Consider the following 18,889-nt stretch of genomic DNA (forward strand, 5'->3'; position numbering starts at 1 on the left):
AAACATTATTACACATTATTAAATGACATCCACTTGAATTTTTCCAAAGAAAAGCTTTCAAAGGGACTAACCAGACTCCTCATCTTTCAGGAGAAGGCTCACCTGGCTTATTTCAGGTGTGCCCTGAAGCGCCAAAGAGAAACTGTGCAGATAATCCCCTTAGTGGCTGATGTGGCTTCGTTCACGCTTCAAAGAGTGCCTTCAGGCCTGTTCACGGGGCTGTGGGCACACAGAGGCCCTCTGAGCTCTTCCCCTCTGCCTACCGCTCAGGATGGATGTCTAAAGTGGCTTCACAGCAGCAGAGATCTGCTGCCCACAGATCTGGAGGCTGGCATGCCAAGAGTGGGGGGCCGGCGACCCTCTACTGGGTCTCAGACCACATATGTCCTCATGCAAAGGGAGCCCTCTAAGCCTGTCTGACCTCAGGACCTCGGCACCTCTCATACTGTCACCCTGGGGGTGAGGTTTCAACAACCTAGTCTGGGGGTATGCACATGTTCCGTCTAGAGCAACAAACAAAGATTAGAAATTATTTTATAGACAACGACACAGAAACGATTTCAATAGATGTTTTAAATTTACTTACATGTGCACTTTGGTGCCGATCAATAATCACCAGCCACACCTTGAATGCAAAGGAGACATAATGAAAAGTTTTATTTTCTTCCTCGAGATAGTTTAGAAAGCCGGGGAGTGGACCGAGGGACTGCAGACGGAGTGAGGGCATGAGATCACTTTCCGGTGAACCTGCTCTTAAGCAATCAGATGAAAGTTCGAGATGCCGTCCATCTGGCCTGTGCACCAGCCTGAGTCACCGGGTAGACAAGCAGCTGCGGGCTGCCCTGAGCATCCTCACCCTGCACAGGCTGCCTTGCTCGGCCTGCGCGGCTCTTTGCTGTAGGTACTCACTCCTGGGGTTGAGCTGATTTTCCAGGGTTGAGCAGAGCCACACCTGGATGCCTCCAGGTAATCAGGAGAAAACTTTCAGTGGAAGGGAAATAACATACCTTTGAATAATCGGAATGTGTGTGCAGAAGGAAATAATGACTCTTTGGAACGGAGCAGCTTTGCTTGCTATTGGAGGAGCGTGGAGGGGAGAGGAGGCAGACATGGTAAGAGGCTCTCGTGATGGCTTCCTGCTTTATTATTTAATCAGCTTTCTAGAGGATGCTGGAAAGGAGGCTCCATTGCCAGAGCCTGGGTTTAGGAGATCCTGGAGGAAAAAGCCCCCAAGGAATGCCACCTGGCAAAGCTGGTGGAACCCGAAACAGGGTATGACATGGCTGAACTTGATGCAGAGGTGTTATTTTAATTTTATGTCACCAAGACCTGAGTTAGACACGTGGCCCTTTATACGGGAGCCTTCATGAGTGCGCTGACTTTGAGTAACTCCTGGGGTATTGTGATGAACAAAGGGAGCCCACGGCTGAGCCCGGGTCCCTCTGTGCACCCTTGGGGACACTAATGCTGCCCACAGAGGGCTGGCTCTGGATGCCAGCTGGACGTCGTTGGGACAGGCTGAACAGATGAAAGCAGGAAGCAGCGGCTTTGAACCAAGAACTTCATATTTTCAGAAAATGGACCGGACAGCAGGAAGGAGTGCGAGGTTGCTTTGGGAGCAGTAAACAAGTCTGGGCCACCTGCCGGGGAGGAGCCCTGACATCTCCAGTAGGTCCTCGAAAGCTCAGGGGGCTGGCATGAGCAGGCAGCAAGCATCCCTTCCCTCCTCGTGCTCCATGGGAGGACGCATCCAGAGTGCGTTTGGGGCTGGGGTAAACTGGATGTGGCTGGGAAACCCCACAGGAGAGCCACGGCCTGGAAGAACCCGGCCTGACAGCACCGTGCCAGGCTCCTGCCAGCAGGTGCCCCGGGCGCCCAGAAGCTCCCTCTTGCCTGGGTTCCCTTACCTCTCACATTCTTTAGGGACGGCCTGGCTTGCTCTCAGCCCCACACCTCCCTCCTCCTTTGCAAGGAGTCTGAGAGGTGTGTGAACACTCTGCCAGACGGCAGAGCTCTGCAGAGCTGGACGCCTGTGTGTGTCCTCTCACGCCGTTGCACATGAACCGGCCTCTGTTGTTTTTTAGGGGGGACCTGCTCACCCACACCCAGCACGACACAGCTAAAAACCAAACCTCTAATCTTACAAAGTTACTATGGGCTTCCTCTGGCAGTGCTGGATGGTGGAGAGAGATGCCTTGTAAAGAAAAATACACAGCCAGAGAGAGGGCACTTTCTTAAAACCTTATCTTCGCTTATTTTAGCAGGACACGCCAATCTCCGTTCCTCAGCATGTCAGTGAGTATTCCTTGCCCTGTGAGGACGGGTGAGACCGTGATGATGTTTTATGCTTTGCTTTCTTTGGACAGCGCAGTTTTTCACAGATGTCCCTGATAATGATGATACTCAAGATCCCAATAATGTGATAACAGTAATTGCATTAGTGGGTATAGAAACCATAGAGCCTGGTGATCTGTGGTTATGCTGACTCATGACAATAACCCTCTGAAACGTGGGGTGACGGGCTCAGCACCATCAGGACCCTTGCTGACAGGGGGCCAGCCTCACTTTACCTGTGAACCTCTCAGGAAGCCCTCCAGGTGAGTGGCAGGTGATGACCCAGCACACGCGATGTCCTGCCGTGGAGACCAGCCTGGCGGCTCATAAGCGCGTGCCCGGTGCCGTGAGCAGGCTCAGCAGCCCCGACGTCCTCGGCTCCCACACACTGCTCGTGGTCATGTCGGTGATGAAGAGGGGGTCACCACACCATCAGCTGTGCTTCCCAAGGCAGCTCTGGGGTGCACAGAAGCCGCCGGCCTTGTCAAGACAGCAGAGAGGAGAGGGCTCCCTAGCAGGGGTCTGCTGCCCGATGCCTTGCTCCCAGCCTTCTGGTGCATCCACCGCAGGCTCTAGGAGACATACTCTTTCTGCTAATGTCTGGCCTGCCATGTCCTTCCCTTTTCACGGAATATATACTCACCCCAAATGAATATCCCTCCAATTTCAAGGGAAGTTTCTTTTTTTTTATTTTTTTAATTTTTATTTATTTATGATATTCACAGAGAGAGAAAGAGAGAGAGGCAGAGACACAGGCAGAGGGAGAAGCAGGCTCCATGCACTGGAGCCCGATGTGGGATTCGATCCCGGGTCTCCAGGATCGCGCCCTGGGCCAAAGGCAGGCGCCAAACCGCTGCGCCACCAGGGATCCCTCAAGGGAAGTTTCTGTTGTTTGCTTAATGCTTTCTGCCTCCAATTCCACCCATTCTCTGGATTAGGCAGTAAAGCAAAACTCTTAACAACTATGATACATTTTGATAGATTATCTGCATAACTGATTCACATTTAAACAAGATAGTTAAGTAGTTAGCTGAAAATGTGAAATGGTAGAGCAGGAACTGAGATTTGGCCTCCTTCTCATTTCAGCCCCAGGGCCTTTGCACATGCTAACCCCTAAGCCTTCAATACTCTTCCTCTGAATGTCTACACAGCAGTGGGAGGGCAGGGCGCAGAGCTCAGGGCTCTGCTCAAGGGTCACCTTCCAAGAGAGGCCCTTTCTAGCCACCATAGAAGACATTGCTTCCCCTTGTCCCCCAAGCTAGCCCTCTCTACACTATTCCCTATCTTGTCTTCATCTCATGTTTAGTGATTTGTTTGTCACTCGAAGTTTTGTGAGTGCGAGGACGCAGGTTTCCTCCCCACACTGGCTCCAGTGCCTATAAGAGTGCCTGGCGTAGAAGAGACACACAATAAACATTGTTGAAGAAACTAGTGGTGTTGAAAGGGAAGGTTCTCTGTGACATGTCTCAGATGTGGAGGTGCAGATAGTGACTTGGCTTCTCAATTACCTGGACGCGAACATGTTCACAGCTGGACGTGGACAATCCTGCTTTTCTATGTCTTCTGAGTGGGGAAACCGGAGTGAATTTTCTGGTCTAGTGACTCTCATTGTGAATTACTGTCGAACAAATTTCCCCATTGCCTCCACGAAGCTCAGTGAGGAACCAGAGCTAAGGACGTCCTGCCAGAGTCGAGGTTCATGTATAATCTTAGTCATTGTAAATGGGTACATGTTCTCCTGAGAAGGTGGAGGTTTTCTCACTGCATGGATCACGTAACTGCTAATGATGTACCTCTGTGTGTATCTCTCTTTCAGCACTGCACATGTCACAGTAAACATGTGCAAGGTAAACCATGACTCTGCAGTGCCTGACACTTTCAGCTCTTGTCCATGAGCACCTCAAGCCTCTGGACCAAGTCCCTCATTCAGTTCAGAGTCATGTGATTTTAAAACTCCTTGAGAGAAAAAGAAGCCAAATAAAAGGTATATATTTTAAAAAATCAAACCACGCAATCAAGTTAATGCAAAAGAAGCAGGTGTTTTTGAAGTCAGATCTTTTTTTTTTTTAAGGTTTATTTATTTATTCGTGAAAGACACAGAGAAAGGCAGAGACACAGGCAGAGGGAGAAGCAGGCTCCATGTGGGGTGCCCAATGTGGGACTCGATCCCAGATCCCAGGATCATGCCCTGAGCCGAAGGCGGATGCTCAACCACTGAGCCACCCAGGCATCCCTGAAGTCAGATCTATACACATGATTTGTCTCCCCCTCTTCCTTAGACCGAGAGCCCAGTTACATTTCAGGGTGTAATGTTCCCAGTTCAAAGTCCGTTTCCCACCTTCTCCTGTAGCTTTTACATGTGCAAAAGCCTGTGTGATTCTTGGAGCTGCAGAAGCCACATTGGACCACAAAGAAAACCTGAAGACAGAAGCCATTCACAGGGGACAGCAGAGCCTCATGACAGAAGGAGCCATGGTCCTGGGAAACTTTGTGAAAATCCCATACCAATTTGAAATGTCCACATAAACAGTTCTTTGTTTGAACCATTGTTGTTTTGACCTTTTTGTCCTAGGGAGCTACATGTAATTCCGCACATGCTAGGTATTGAGCGAACACTGGGATTGAATATCAGTCACGTATTATAATTCGGAAGATGTATTTTAATTCCCTGAGTAGTGTTATGCATTCATAAAGCCAATAAACAAGGTAAATATTGAGAAATAATGCAAGTGTACAATACAGTATAATCATTCAAAAACAATGAACTCACTTAGACTGGTGCTGTTCAAGTAGTATACAATACAAAGGCATTCATTCAAAATATTCAGCAAACATTTGTTGAGCCTACTATGCACCACGTGCTGTGTTCACTCTACCAAGCACAGTGGGAAAGACCTGCCAATTGGATTGAGTGTTTTGAGTTCTGACTCATTATATATTAGCTGTGTGACCCTGAGCAAATTGTGCAATCTCTCTGAGCTTTGGTGCTCTGGATTATACTTAGCCTTTAGGGATTTGTGAATCCAGAGAAGTGAGTAACCAGCTCTGCCTAGGTGAAATGAAAATAGGTTGTGTTGTCATTAAGACTGCTCACCAGATATTTCTGGATTCACTCCTTCTGAACCATGGTGGTGCAATTTCCCATCCCCTTTGAAGACGTGGCCACAGCATGTGCTTTGGTCAATGAAAAATGAGCAGGAAAGACATGTCTCATTTCTGACTGTAAATTTTAAGAAGGCAGTGGACAATTCATAGTTTCCTCCTGTGCAGTGATGCTGGGAGAAAGGAGTGTGCCTCCATCTGCTCTGCTCTCTGATGACCACAGTAAGCTAGGTCTAGCTCCTCCCTTTACCCACTCACATTGGATGTGTTATTATGAGAAATAAGCCTCTGAGATTTGGGGCTTGCCTATCACTGCAGCATCACCTAGCTTATCCTGACTGATCCAGGTGATGGTATCTGTCTTGAAGCCTGAGTACAAGTTTCCAGGTAAAGAAGGAGACTCCCACACTCTAGGTCAAAGGGAACAGAGTCTTTAAAGGATTCATGTTGGTAATGAGTTCAGGTAACTGTTCCCAGCACTGGGAGGGTGTAAGCTGAGTCTGGTTGGGTGGACAGGGGGCAGAGTGTAAAAGGCACCTTTCACAAGGCCAATTCCCCAATAGTGACTCGAACACAGAAACCACTTGGCAGAATCTCTGGAGTCAATAAATTAAGACCTCAAAAGCGAATCTGTAAACAAAAATCAGAATAAGCTCAAAAGGGGAATAAAGTCGTAAAGCCATGAATTAGGACCAAGCAACATTGATGCAGCATTATTGCATCCGACATATACAAAGTAGGTTAGACTTGGCTGAAAACTGGAATTACAGACTTGGAGAAAACTCTAATAAACCATAGTGAATACAGACAGATAAAACAGGAGAATGGTATTCAGACGTTTATAGGGAAGCTAATGATAGGATATGAAGATGTGTCAGAGATAAAGCCCATCCAACAATCGTCCCTAAAGTAGAAAACTCAATAAATTTCAAAATAAGAACTTTTCAAAGGTATGCTACAAGAACGTTTTCAACACGTTTCAAGTCCAGCGATTCTTCTCAGCGTCATTCTGTCTCCATCTGTGTGCTAGGTTGGGTGCAGTGGGGAAGGCTCTGGTGCTGACGAGCCGAAGGGGTGGCCGTGAAGGGCCCACCAAAGTCCGAGAAAGCCACACCATGAAGCACTGTGTCTACCAGGTTGAGGAAGTTTGACTTTTCCTGTAAGATAACGGGCTGGCGGAGGGGCAGAGGACCTTTAACCGAGATGGAGATTCGATCACTCGTGGATTTTGTAAGGATCATTCTGTCACTTTGGTTGCACCAAGTTTTATCATCTCTGGAAGCAGCTGGTGGTAGGGGCAGGAAAGCTGGCCCTGATTCCGGGGCTGAGAGAGGCAAGAAGGGCCAGTTGACTTTGCAAGGACCACCTGCCATCTCCCTTTCAGAGAAAGTCTTATTTTTTCAGACTTGCACAGAATATAAAGTTCTTTCGACGTCAATATTGGCATTCAATAATCCTCATTATTATCAAGTTATTCCTTGTGGAAAACGAACATGTTTTTCCCACTGCCTTTCATCCCTTTTGCTAGTTAAATCTTTCAAAAGAAGGTCGGTAACCAGCCTCTCTTCTTAGCTTCTAACATCAGCAAGGGGGATAAATCACTGTGGCTTTCTCTCTTCCAACCTAAACAGTCTTTGCTTTTAATACTCCTGCAAAGGCCCAATTTTCCATCCTTTGTATCTTGATCTTTCACAAAATAGCTTCCAATGTTGTGCAGAATAACAAGAGCAAACATACATAAAAAACACGGTGGTGGGAATTATGTTCAGGGTCTTGAAAACAGCAATTCTGTAAATACAGGCCAGTATCACTATTACGATTTTTGATCGTGCTAGACTTTTCACTTCGGTCCACTTGTACATTACTAGGAACCCCTTCTCAAAGTCCCCGGAGATTGGGAGTGTGTGCACCGTGAACACAGATGGCCTCTTGCATTTGAAAGAGTTCCAATCACAGGTTCATTTTCTGCTGCTGGCACAGCCACTGCCAGCCCGGCTCTGCGAGACACCACCCATTCTCAAGAGTTTGTCACCAGCAGCCGACTGTTCACTACCCAGTTGACTGGCACTTCTGGGGATGCTGACTGCTCCCAGGCCCAGAGGGTGAGCCTCATTCAGTGCAAAGCAACCACAGTGTCTCTCCCCAGTAACCAAGACCACAACGGGCTGTCCGTGGGAGTGAGGCCTGGCTGGCTGGGAGTAGGTGGCTCTGGGACCATTTGCATCTCTTTGAAAAGTACCCATGGAACAGAGACTGTCTTTACGGGATATTATTATGGGAGGATATACCTTATGGGGCCGCTACAACTATCTTATAAACATGAGGGGACAGGCCTCAGAATAAAAAACAAAGATAGGGTGGCTGAGTAGAAGGTGAGAAGGTCCTGGCCCCATGATAATGCCATGGAGCTGCCTAATTAACCCAGCCCTGAACCCCTGTTACAGAAGATAATAAATCCCTTTACCGTTAAGTGGTTCTCAAAGTGTGGTCTCCGACTGGCAGCCTCAGCATCCCCTGGGATGTTGCTAGAAATGTAAATCCTTGAGTCCTACTACCCAGATCAATAAAAAGAAAGTCTGGGGACTGATCATCCCAAGATCTGGTCTAACAAGCATTCCAAGTGATCCTGATCAGCCTGTGTGCTGAAGAACCACTGGAGTAAGCCACTGCTTGGGTTTTCTATTATCTGCGGTGAACTCTATCCTCATGAATACTTGTATGGTATTTTACACATCTTTTCTGGGAAATGCAATCATTTGATGTTTTTGTTTTACATGGGGTCACCCAGGAATTTGTGAGGTCTCAGATGGGAAAGCTGGAGGGAGGGGGCTGGGGCATCTCAATTTTCTCGAGGTGTAAGGAATTTTGAGAAAATTTAGAGTTTTTAGAGTTCCCATCCTGGGTGAAAGGAGTGGACTCTGAAAAAAAAAGAAAAGAAAACCCAGGAGGTGCAGCTTCAGATCAGAAAAGCCAGTGCCCAAAAGAGCCCAGAACTTTCTCTACATGTAGTGGCAAAGGCCATGAGTCACTGGAGGGCTGAGGTGGATTCAAGTAATTGTTTTAGCACGAAATCAAGGAGGTGCTAAGGACAAGCAGGCACGAAACCACCCAACTGCTAAACAGTGTCCTTAGGAGAAGCGAAAACAAGCTGAAGAACAGAACAGAGACAGACGGGGCTGCAAGAGTGAAAACGTGGCCAGATCCTGGAGGGATGTTTAGTGTTGCCCAGCTGTCAAGCACTGCGAGGCCACACTGCCCTGTCCCATGGATTCCTGCCAAAGCAAGAATTGCAAACTTCCTAGTGCCCCGAGTTGTACGAATCAGAGAAACATGGGTTAGCCGCAGGAGGGCAGTGATGGAAAAGACACACTGCACCTTTCAAAGGGGCGATTATCTCCCCATCATACTTCACCCAGGAGCATCAAAGTGTTGCTCTGATACATTAAATCATGCTTGCTTCACCGAAATGATAGCACATGGTCACTTCAGACCTCTGTGCACAAACAAATGAACAATCTGCCCAGGCCAGCCTGGAAACTTGTTCTGTAAGGTGTGGCCTGGGACCTGGAGTCCTGCAGGTCAGCTCAGATACTGGACTCTTGCAAAGACAGGTCAGAAGACTGGGAACAGAGGTGCATCTTCCAAATTCACTACTGAGACCACCTAGGGCTCAGAATCCAACTCTTCCTAAATCCAGAGTGGGATCTCCAACCTTCACATTATTCTGTCCTACAAAACTTAGCCTTCTCCTCGAGGTTTCTAAATCGGTTTCAGGTAAACTCCTCCGGTGTTTGTGCATCTTTGCAACTTACTCCCCACTTCATTTATAATCAGCTCTTTTGGGTAAATATATTTGCCGATTCCTATACGACTCTCCTAGAATGGCAGCTATGACCTGCTCGTTAAAATAGATTTCAGGGCATCAAACCTGGGCAGGCCTCCTCCTCCTGTGTGTCTAATGAGACCCCGCGTAATCCAGCCAGACACGAACGGGCTGCACCAAGTCCCTGAGCGCCACACACAGTGTCCACCAGTCTTGTGACTTAAAAGCCAACCTTTAAAATTGTCTGCCAAACTGCTCTGGTTCTATTTGCTCAAAAGAGGGGATACCCATGTTATTGCACTCCTATAATTTCAGGGTGAATGGAGGTGCAGAAAAATTATTTCCAACAAGGAGGTAAAGTTGTTCTTGATAAAAATCAATAGTCATCATTTTTATGTTTTTTGCCTCCTAAATTGTACCTCCTGGCCCTGATGACTCTCTTGAATGCATTGGTTCAGCCCTCCCACAACCGCATCCCTGGGAGAAGGCGGGGCCGGACAGCACAAGCCTGCAGATGGGCTTCGACTCCGGCTCCCGCTGCTCAGAGCTACATACCCCCAGGTAGGACATTGCCCTCTGGTGCTCCAGCTGGTCATCTGTAAAATGGGGATGGTGTGTCTTACCACCTGAGGTTGTTATGAACTACAAAGGAGTGAATGTTCGTACAGCACTTAGAACTGTGTCCAGCCAGCACAGTTACACAATCTGTGTTTTGTGAAATAAGTAACATCTTTGTTTTCTTAATACACTTACTTTTCATAAATTCTGTCATTTGGGGAATATTATTGGGTTTCCAGGATTAAAACATTTAAATTAAGAGGCATCAAAGTATTTTAAGAGCTTCCTATTTACTTTTTTGCTCTCAAACACCTGGAGTAGAGTGGTTTTATGTTGAACTCAGAATCATCCACGCAGAAAAAGATATCCTTGAGGCTTTATTCATTTCATAAATAATGTATTTTATTTTATTGCATATGGCTGTTAAGGAGAGCATCCATGATCAATACAGACTAAATACAATGCACTATTCTAGATCCATTTATTGTCGTCTCCAGCAGCGTCACATTGACCCTTATATACAGCGTGTACAGTGGAAGACAGAGCAAGATAAGGTAAGTCTTTTGTCATATCACAATAGCAAGAAATATATTTAACATCTTGATATCCAGAAACAATACGTACCCAAAAAGAAAACACTGTTTAATAACTGTTAAAGTTTATATAGCAAAAAATATTTTAAATTTAAGGTAAGTCAGGCAAAATGTACAAAGACCCAATATACATTGTGAAGTTTTAGCAAACATAACATTTATACATTTTGGTTCCATTCTGTAAACTAAATTAAAAATGTAAATATTGCATATGCCTTTTTTTTTTTGAAATGTACAGGATAGAGGAAAATTTATTAATATTATCAACTTTTCGTTTTGCTTGTTGTAAGCTGCAGTATAGTGCTATGACTACGCTAAGTATAGAGCACTACTTACATACGCCATACACTGTATCCAGCAGGGTCCACGCTGTCCTGGGGGGATTCCATACAAATACCGTCCATCAATTCCGATTCCGAGTCCCAAAACTAAATCCAAATGTCAGGACATTTTATACATCTTCATAAAGTATATGCATCATACACTGAAATTGACCTCCAAACGAACATCGTATGGTCTATACACTGTCGCAATGTGTAATTTTAGAAAAGTAAAACTTAAAAAATGTTCAGGGGGATCACTTTACATTCAACTTTGTCTTGCAATACAATCCTCTGTTCTAAAAGTTCAGCATGGAAGCAGGAAGACTTTTGCATTGCCATTAAATATATTTTTAAGACATTGAATTTTTTGGTCTTCCTCTAAAAAAGCCTCATTTTATTAATGCATTATTCTATAGTGATATATATCTATATATTTATATATATTTTTCTCCAAAAAAAAAAAAAAAGACAACTCACATCTCCGATGAATTAGTGTAACCTCTACAGGACTATCCGAGCAGAGAGGCACCGTGGACGTGCCCGGGGGAGGGGGATCCTCAGCCCTCTGCCACGTGTCAAGGGGGCAGCGAGGTGACATGACATTCTGCTGGCCAAGGTCAGCAGGTTTGGGTGACACCTGTACTAATGGCCACAACACTGTTATCTTCAGAACACTGGAAACATAAAATGAGGGTAGTCTCGTTAGGGACTTTCTCGACAAGTCAGATGTACTGTGAGGTTTTTTTTTTTTTTTTTTGTCTCCTTGTTTTTCTTCCTTTAACAACACAGGGGCCAGAATAGCTCTTATGCCAGGTTCTTTCCTTCCCTTTTCTTTTTCTGAGTTTTTGCGTTTTTTTATTGTTGCTCAGGGCAGCCTCACTAGCCGACATGATAGCGTTGAGTAAAGATAATACGTTTTTTTTTTTAATCTGCCAAAGCTGTGACCACCCTTGGATCGCTAGCATGCCTAGGTGAATTTTTGGTTAAAGAAGTGCAAGCTCAAGATTAAGGATAGCAGAGACATTTGAGCTTGTAAATAGGATCAAAGGCTTTTTGCAATTTGTAGTACCTACATAAACATCTACATAGAGAAGATTAAACAAGTCTGTTAAAGGTAAAAAGAGATATTCACCCCCTGCCCCAGGCCTCCCCCCGCCCCCACTACCCAAGAGAGTTGATGATTTTCAAAAGAAGGTTGCTTCAGTTACACATTATTATTATTATTTATGAATCCATCTTTGAAGTCCAATCCCAAATGGCATTTCCATTGAGAAATGTCAGTCCCACACTGGGCTCTGAGTAAACACGCAGGTACCTGGATTGGAGTCCACGGAGCAGCTGCATCCTGGGACCAGTTACTAAGGCTGAAAGGCCGCGCTCGAGACACGCTCAGCAGAGATGCACACGGGAGGTCCTGCCGGCCCCCGGCCACGCAAATCCGGCTTCCCCTAGAACTGAGGTAGGACTGTGGTAGTTTTGAGTGCATGCCAGTAAATGCCAGATTTTACCACTCTCGTGGGTATTGGTGGAATCTCCTAGCATGCTGAGGGATAAATCTGCTTTGCCAAAATGAAAGTAAGAAGAAATAAAGACACTGGCCACAATTTAAAAGGCCAATGGGAACATCCAATTTTCTTGATTACAACTCCTTCGGCGAATTTTGTCAAACGAACAGAACACAGCACAAACAGCAGAATGATGAATGCCCCCCGCGGGAACCAGGCAGAGGGGCAGGTGTCCTTGCCTTGTGGGTTTAGAGTCTAATACGGTGGCAGATGTTCCAAATCCTAGTCATTGCTCAGATCCAAAAAGAAAATTGTAAGCAGCTTCAGATTAACAAAACGAAACGAAACAAAACAAAAAGAACGCAAACCACCACCACCGCTGAGCATCTTCTTTCACTGTCATTTTCTGATGTGAGATGTCACGGTGACAAAGCCAGACAGATCCTCACTCTGGAAAAGAAAGGAAAGAAGTCAGTGGTGACTGTCACAGGGACAGAGCGATCCTGACTTAGAGGAAGAAACCCCCTGGAGCCACCTTCACGGCCTGTGAAGGCGTGAACACTTCCAAATGCGATGCACTTTGGGAAGCCACCAAACCCTCATTCTGTTTGCCAGAAACAACCTGGAAGGATAGGCCCCACTCGGCTTCCCGGGGGGGGGGGGGGGGGGGGGCGGGGCGGGGGGGTGCTGCTGGCGAGGGGCCGGGGGAGCACGAAGACCACAGGTTGGCACCAAGGGCCGGAAGCGCATCCGGAAGCTGTGCCATTGGGGGTTAGCGGGAACACGGGACATGTGGGGAGTCCACACCCTGCCTCGGAAGCCCTCCCACTGGATCGTGGATCCCCTCCCCCGAATGACCAGGAAGATGAAAGTACCTGCAGCCACATGCTTGTCATCCCACACCCTCCTCATCTGCGTGGCTGCCTGGGGCAGGGTTAGGTCACTTACTCCCACCAGCCTGGTGGTGACAAGGCCTTAGGACCCCAGCCTGCTCGAACTCCCTCCTCCCTTCCAGGCCCAGGGATCAAACTTCCTTAACCTGTTCCCGATTTTCATCATTTCCAGCATGTTTTTACTCCCTATGTTCCTTCTTTGGCGGACAGACCAACCAAGTTGAGAGACTCCAACATCTCACAGCAAATTGCCTTCCTTTTTAAGCTTTTTGGCTTTTTAATCAAAATGCCAGGTGGTTCTTTTGCATGCCCATCCCCGTGATGGCAGCCGATGGGACACCTGCGGGCGCTGCTGGCCACGCCCTGCCCTACGCAGGCAGGTGCTCTTCCCTGGCTGTTGTACTCACAGGACCTGCACTTCCCAACACTGCTCCAGAATCATTACAACTCGCCCCCAACCCTCACCCCACTACCCGTTTTACTTTGTTGTGAAGCTAATTCTTTTCTGTGCACCTTGAGTTCAGGGGGCTGCTCCCAGCAAGAGAGAATTTCCAGAGCACCATGCAGCCCAGAATGAGCGCCTGAGAGCCCTGATGGCTTCGCATGCCAGGCCGTGCCCTGGTACTGACTCCGCGGGCTGCATCCCATGTGTGGCCAGAAAAACAAAAGGCCTGGACACACGAGCTTCTGTCAACTGCCAACATACACTGTAAACATCATACCTTTTCCTGTTTTCTCATAAGTCCCCTACAATGTGGTATTGCCATCATTTATTATTTTTAAAAAGCTTTATGTTGGGGCACCTGGGTGGCTCAATGGTTGAGCGTCTGCCTTTGACTTGGGTCATGATCCAGGATCCTGGGATCGAGTCCCATATCAGGCTCATTGCAGGGAGCCTGCTTCTGTCTCTGCCTCTCTCTGTGTGTCTCTCATGAATAAACAAAATCTTAAAAAAAAAAAAAAAAAAAAAAAAAAAAAAAGCTTTATGTCCTTTAAAAACTTTAATAGGTGAAGAGTTCCCCCAAAGCAGAAACAGGGGCCAGATTTTGTCCCGGGAAGAGATGTGCCCTGGCTATTTCAACACTGTCCCAGTGAGAGCGCGTGTGAGAACCCAAACCCAAATGCCCACGTTCCTTGGATAGCAGGTGTTTGCTAAAATCCACCTCCGACTTCCAAGTCTCCCCCAAAATAAGAGCTTGCGTTTTCTCCCTGAGGTCCTGAGCAGGAGATGAATTCCTGGCCACTCCAGAGCAGGTGGTCAAGACACAGTGGATCTGCTGACATAAAGATTTTGGGTCAGAGTTTGTTTTCTTTTTACTCTGAAGCTTAGCTAAATGTAGCTGAATTGTCTCCTGTTAACCTTCAATCTATTATTGTGAAAACAGCTAAGCAAGTAAATTCCTCAATTTCCCAAACTTAAGAATGGTCCTAGACATGTGGGTTAGCTGCTCCTGAGAAATGCATTTTCCATTCACACTGGCAAAATTTGGGGGCCACCGCCCGCTCACTCCGTATGGAAGGAAGGCTTCACAGCAGTGACACAGCTCCAATCATCAGATCTTCGTGGGCTCTCCTCAAGGTGAACACGAGATTTTCCCCTTGTGCACTACAGCACAAAACCTTAATTTCTGTGCTTTAGCATGGTGGGAGTAGCGCTGAGATAGGCGGGATCATCTTTCATTCATACATTTGTGCACAGGGTGCCTTTCGCAGGGCTGATGGGCAAGGGGGAGCCCTCAGGGACCCCAACTGCCAGCCTCCCCCCACCAGTGGAAGCACGGCTCCCAGCCCACGCCTGGCGCTGAAGGATGGCCAGGCCACAGTCACCAGCACAGAGACAGGTGCGCCACAGGCACCAGAGGAGTGGGCTGGGGGCACACCAGTGATGCCATGCACAGGGTGGGGACAGTAAGGAACACAGTTCCCTTGGTCTCTGAGACCCTGGGGCTGCCCACACAACCCTAGGACACTATGGAAAGGGTGGACAGGGAGAGATCCTGAGGACTGGGGACGTTGGAGGGGATGACCACGCACACACACACACCTGGGGAGGTGACAACACACACATACACATACACATACACACACCTGGGGAGGTGACCACATATAGACATACACAGACACACACACACACACACACACACACACACACACACACACACTTGGGGAGGTGACCACACACATGCGTCTGCACTGTCACAGCAGGAGGCACCTGCTTCTGGCCATGGGAAGAACACCAGCTGAAGCTGGGCATGGCAGGAAGAGGACGACCACCAGCTCTGAGACAGAGGTCCCAGCATGACGTGTGTTGTGCTCCCTACACGTGGAAAACACAGATGAATATGAGAGTGAACACATGTATGCAACCTGTCTCCTATGAGATTAAAGCAGCTGCTTTCCACAGTGCTTCTCGGTGTGGCAGTAGGAGGGTTAAGACGGGGGGTCCCAGGCACAAGGACCTGGGGTCCGGACCACCTGCCACACCCGGCAGCTGCCTCACGACACCCCACCCGTGGCTCACCATGTGTGCACCCAGGGCCCTCCCCGACACGCTGCGGTTCATGGAGCTGGTGGTGGCCTCACGTGCAACAAACAGCGTGCCTTCAGCAAACATCCTTGTTTGGATGCAAAAGAAAGGAAGGCTGGAGCACCCCAAATCAGGTCACAAGGACCATGACATGATGATGAAAAGAATCTGGACAGAATCCACCAGAGGTGAATACTCAACAAGAACACACACAGGGAGGAAGGGATTGGTTTTAGAAACCTAACTATAGTTTTTAATTTGTTATAGAAAGAAGGCCCAACAGGGTCCCCAGCTGCCCTTCCAGCCCGAGGCTGTGGCACATGCTGGCTGGGGCCCTGAACCTGGTGGAGAAGTCGAGAAGAGGAGCGGCCGGAGGAAAAGGTTGCCTGGCGACCGCTCAGGAACTGGGCCAGGGCTCAGAGGATGCAGAGGCAGCAGGAACCCCCTGTTCCCCCATCCCCAGAGGAAGAGGAGAGTGGCAGGAGCTGGCCCTGGGAGCATGAGCATACTTGCCGTTTTCGATTGTTTACTGACTTTTATTTATTTTAAGATTTTATTTATTTATTCATGAGAGACATAGAGAGAGAGAGGCAGAGACATAGGCGGAGGGAGAAGCAGGCTCCATGCAGGGAGCCTGATGTAGGACTTGATCCCGGGACTCCAGGATCACGTCCTGAGCCAAAGGCAGACGCTAAACCGCTGAGCCACCCAGGGATCCCTGTTTACTGACTTTTAAAGTAAGTTAAGTGATCTCTCCTCCTGAAAATTAATCTGCTTCATCCAGACTAGGAAATGCCACAAACTTGACATCCTCACCTTTAAATATTTATGACTTCTGATGGTGATCCCAGCAAAATTTTATGTACTTTGTTATCTATGTTAATTCTAGTAGAAGAAAAGTACAAATTATTAATTTTATGATCACTCCACACTGAATATTCATTAGGATGGGAGACATTCCTGGAACTCATTAGATGTGGAGGCAAAATAAAAAATAAACATATCAAGAAGCATTGTTCATGAATGCAATTACCAAGGTATCTGGATTGTATCCTGAAGGTAATGCGTCTAAAAATAATTTAAACTTATTGGCATTCATTGAATTTGTCCTATAATCACACGGTACTGTTCTGTAGCTTAGACATTGCTTTGTAAAGAAACCCATTCACAGAAGCATCGGTCTAAAGTAGTTGATTAAAAAAAAAACCCTTGCATTAAAAAGATAGAAGCTGTTCCAAAGCATCTGTCACACCGGCCAGTTACTTTCCCGTCTTGTTTTTGCTCTGTCACATGTGACAAATGATGCCACATGAAGAATAGGTTTCCATGTGCCAGGTATCATAATTTCTGAGGAGGAGGGGGATCATTCCTTGCCTTTTCTCTTCCATTTAAGAGCAATCACAATGCAAATGAGCAAGGACAATGTCATTAAAGACCCCACCTTCAATCTGCTCTATTTTACACACACACACACACACACACACACCAGAAAGAAATAGAAAACAAGTGGGAAGGTTTCTTTGCCATGGACAGCACAAATGTCAAAACACTGACATGTCCTGCCGATGGCAAGCTGGATTCCACAATTCCCAATACGTTAGTGGAAAGTACAGTGAGCATCATTAGGTCTAGAATGTTCTAGGGTGTTCCGGAGGTAAGCTGGGGAAATCAGCACCAGCAAATAAATTCAAGCAGCATTTTTCATACACATTCTGACTTATGACATTTTCGCTTTGATTTCTCAAAAGTACGTGGGTCTGCATGTGTTTGGCTTCACAGTCCATATTTCAGTGCCCAGAATTTGGTACACAGACCTGAATGGTTGCAAGTCAGCCCCCGGAGGCCCTGGTTCTCTCTGCAGAGGGTCCCGTGGGTCCCACCCAGGGTCGCACGCAGAGCCTTAGGGAGGCCTGGGTGGAGATGGTCTCCTGCAGGGCTGTGTGTGAGCCACCCTGTGGGGCGCAACCCAGAACTCCACAGGTGGGGGTGGGGGGTCAGGCTCAGGTGCAGGGAGCAAGGGCACTGGAAAAGGGGAGTGGGGGAGGGGACATCTGCACTTAGTAGGTAACAATGACTTAAACTTCAGGCACCTCTGCATTAAGACTGCGCAAATACTGACTTGCGTGACAAACAAAACAACGTACTTAACAAAACCCTACATTTCCAGTGGCAACTATGATTAGGAAGAAAGAAACTTGCAATAAGCCCAGACATGTCCTTTGGCCCATTTAAACCTTTGATGTGAAAACAGAGAATTACAAGAGAAAATAAACTTTTTCAGTTACAGGAGAAATTCCTAGAAAAATAAACCTGATAATACAGTATCTCCTTACTTGAAGAAAAGCAAAACACTCTTGAATATACCAGGAAAAAAAAAAAAAAAGTAAGGTTAAGTGTGATAACAAGAGATTCTAAGAAAAACGGTTACTCGAACTTTTCATTTAAATCAGAAAAAAATAATAACTTGTAAGGAAACTCGGGGAGACAAAGTTCCTCAGGACAGACGGAGAGGGGGCAGTAAATGACTTTACCAATTGTGCAAGATTTAAAACTGTCTTCTATATGAGATCACTGTTTCCACTGACAGGTAAAATCATCTCATCATGAATGCTTGTTGGAGAAATGTCCTGGCACTGAGCTGTACATGATGGAAAGGACATGGCACAGACAGGGACTAGAAGGTCTAGCCTGGTAGGAGGCTGGGGACCCTGAAAGGTGGCTTCTCCACCTCTACCTCCCATTGACCTTTTCACCAAGAGCAAGAGCCCTTGCCCTTGGGGTCCCAGCCTGGAGCTACTGCACCACCCCTTCCTCAGCACACTTACATCTCAACTATTTGTTTCTTTTCTGTGCTTGTGCCCTAGCAGCCAATCTCCTGCAGCAAAAGTGTGCACCATGCCAGGGCAGCAGAGTCCAACAGTGTCCAGAGAGGAAATATGACTGATTATTCATATTCAGCATAGACACCAGAGGGGCAAAATACCCTCCTCCGGATTGCTGGGGGCCTTGCTCTTACATCATGAAATGTCAGGCCTTTCTAGGTGAAAAGCCAGGTAAGGGAGCGCCTGAGAATGGTCAGAAGTAAAGGATGCTCCTTTACTTCCCCAGGGCTCTCCTCCCTGCTCCACTGGGAGCATTTCTACAAAGTATAGGAGTGGGTGGGACTGGGGAGAGGGAGAGGAGGTCCGCCTCGGAGTTTACACTTTTGCACAGTAAGCACCATTATTAGCC

General features: G+C 47.1%; 1 protein-coding gene and 1 long non-coding RNA gene across 5 annotated transcripts in view; one reads left to right on the forward strand and one right to left on the reverse strand.

Annotated features, from left to right (window-relative positions):
* The first annotated feature begins 1,467 nt into the window (after positions 1–1,467).
* LOC112656079 (uncharacterized) lies at positions 1,468–4,850 on the forward strand. The gene is made up of 4 exons (XR_003134087.3): positions 1,468–1,668; positions 2,262–2,295; positions 4,151–4,318; positions 4,685–4,850. It is a non-coding gene; the product is annotated as an uncharacterized LOC112656079 (long non-coding RNA).
* Positions 4,851–10,193: 5,343 nt separating this feature from the next.
* The window catches only part of IRS2 (insulin receptor substrate 2), a 30,645-nt gene continuing 21,949 nt past the window's right edge, over positions 10,194–18,889 (reverse strand). For 3 of the 4 annotated variants that reach the window (XR_007404940.1, XR_007404941.1, XM_025441055.3), the window contains one exon: positions 10,194–12,688. Coding sequence is in view for 2 of the 4 variants with exons in the window: in XM_025441055.3 (XP_025296840.3) it covers positions 12,684–12,688 (5 nt within the window). In the remaining 2 variants the exon portion in view is untranslated. Of the gene's footprint in view, positions 12,689–12,927; positions 14,406–18,889 lie in introns of those variants that run through there. The other variant, XM_035704516.2, reaches the window with a different exon arrangement.

The sequence above is a fragment of the Canis lupus genome, chromosome 22 (genome assembly GCF_003254725.2).
Source record: "Canis lupus dingo isolate Sandy chromosome 22, ASM325472v2, whole genome shotgun sequence".
Classification (NCBI taxonomy): Eukaryota; Metazoa; Chordata; class Mammalia; order Carnivora; family Canidae; genus Canis; species Canis lupus.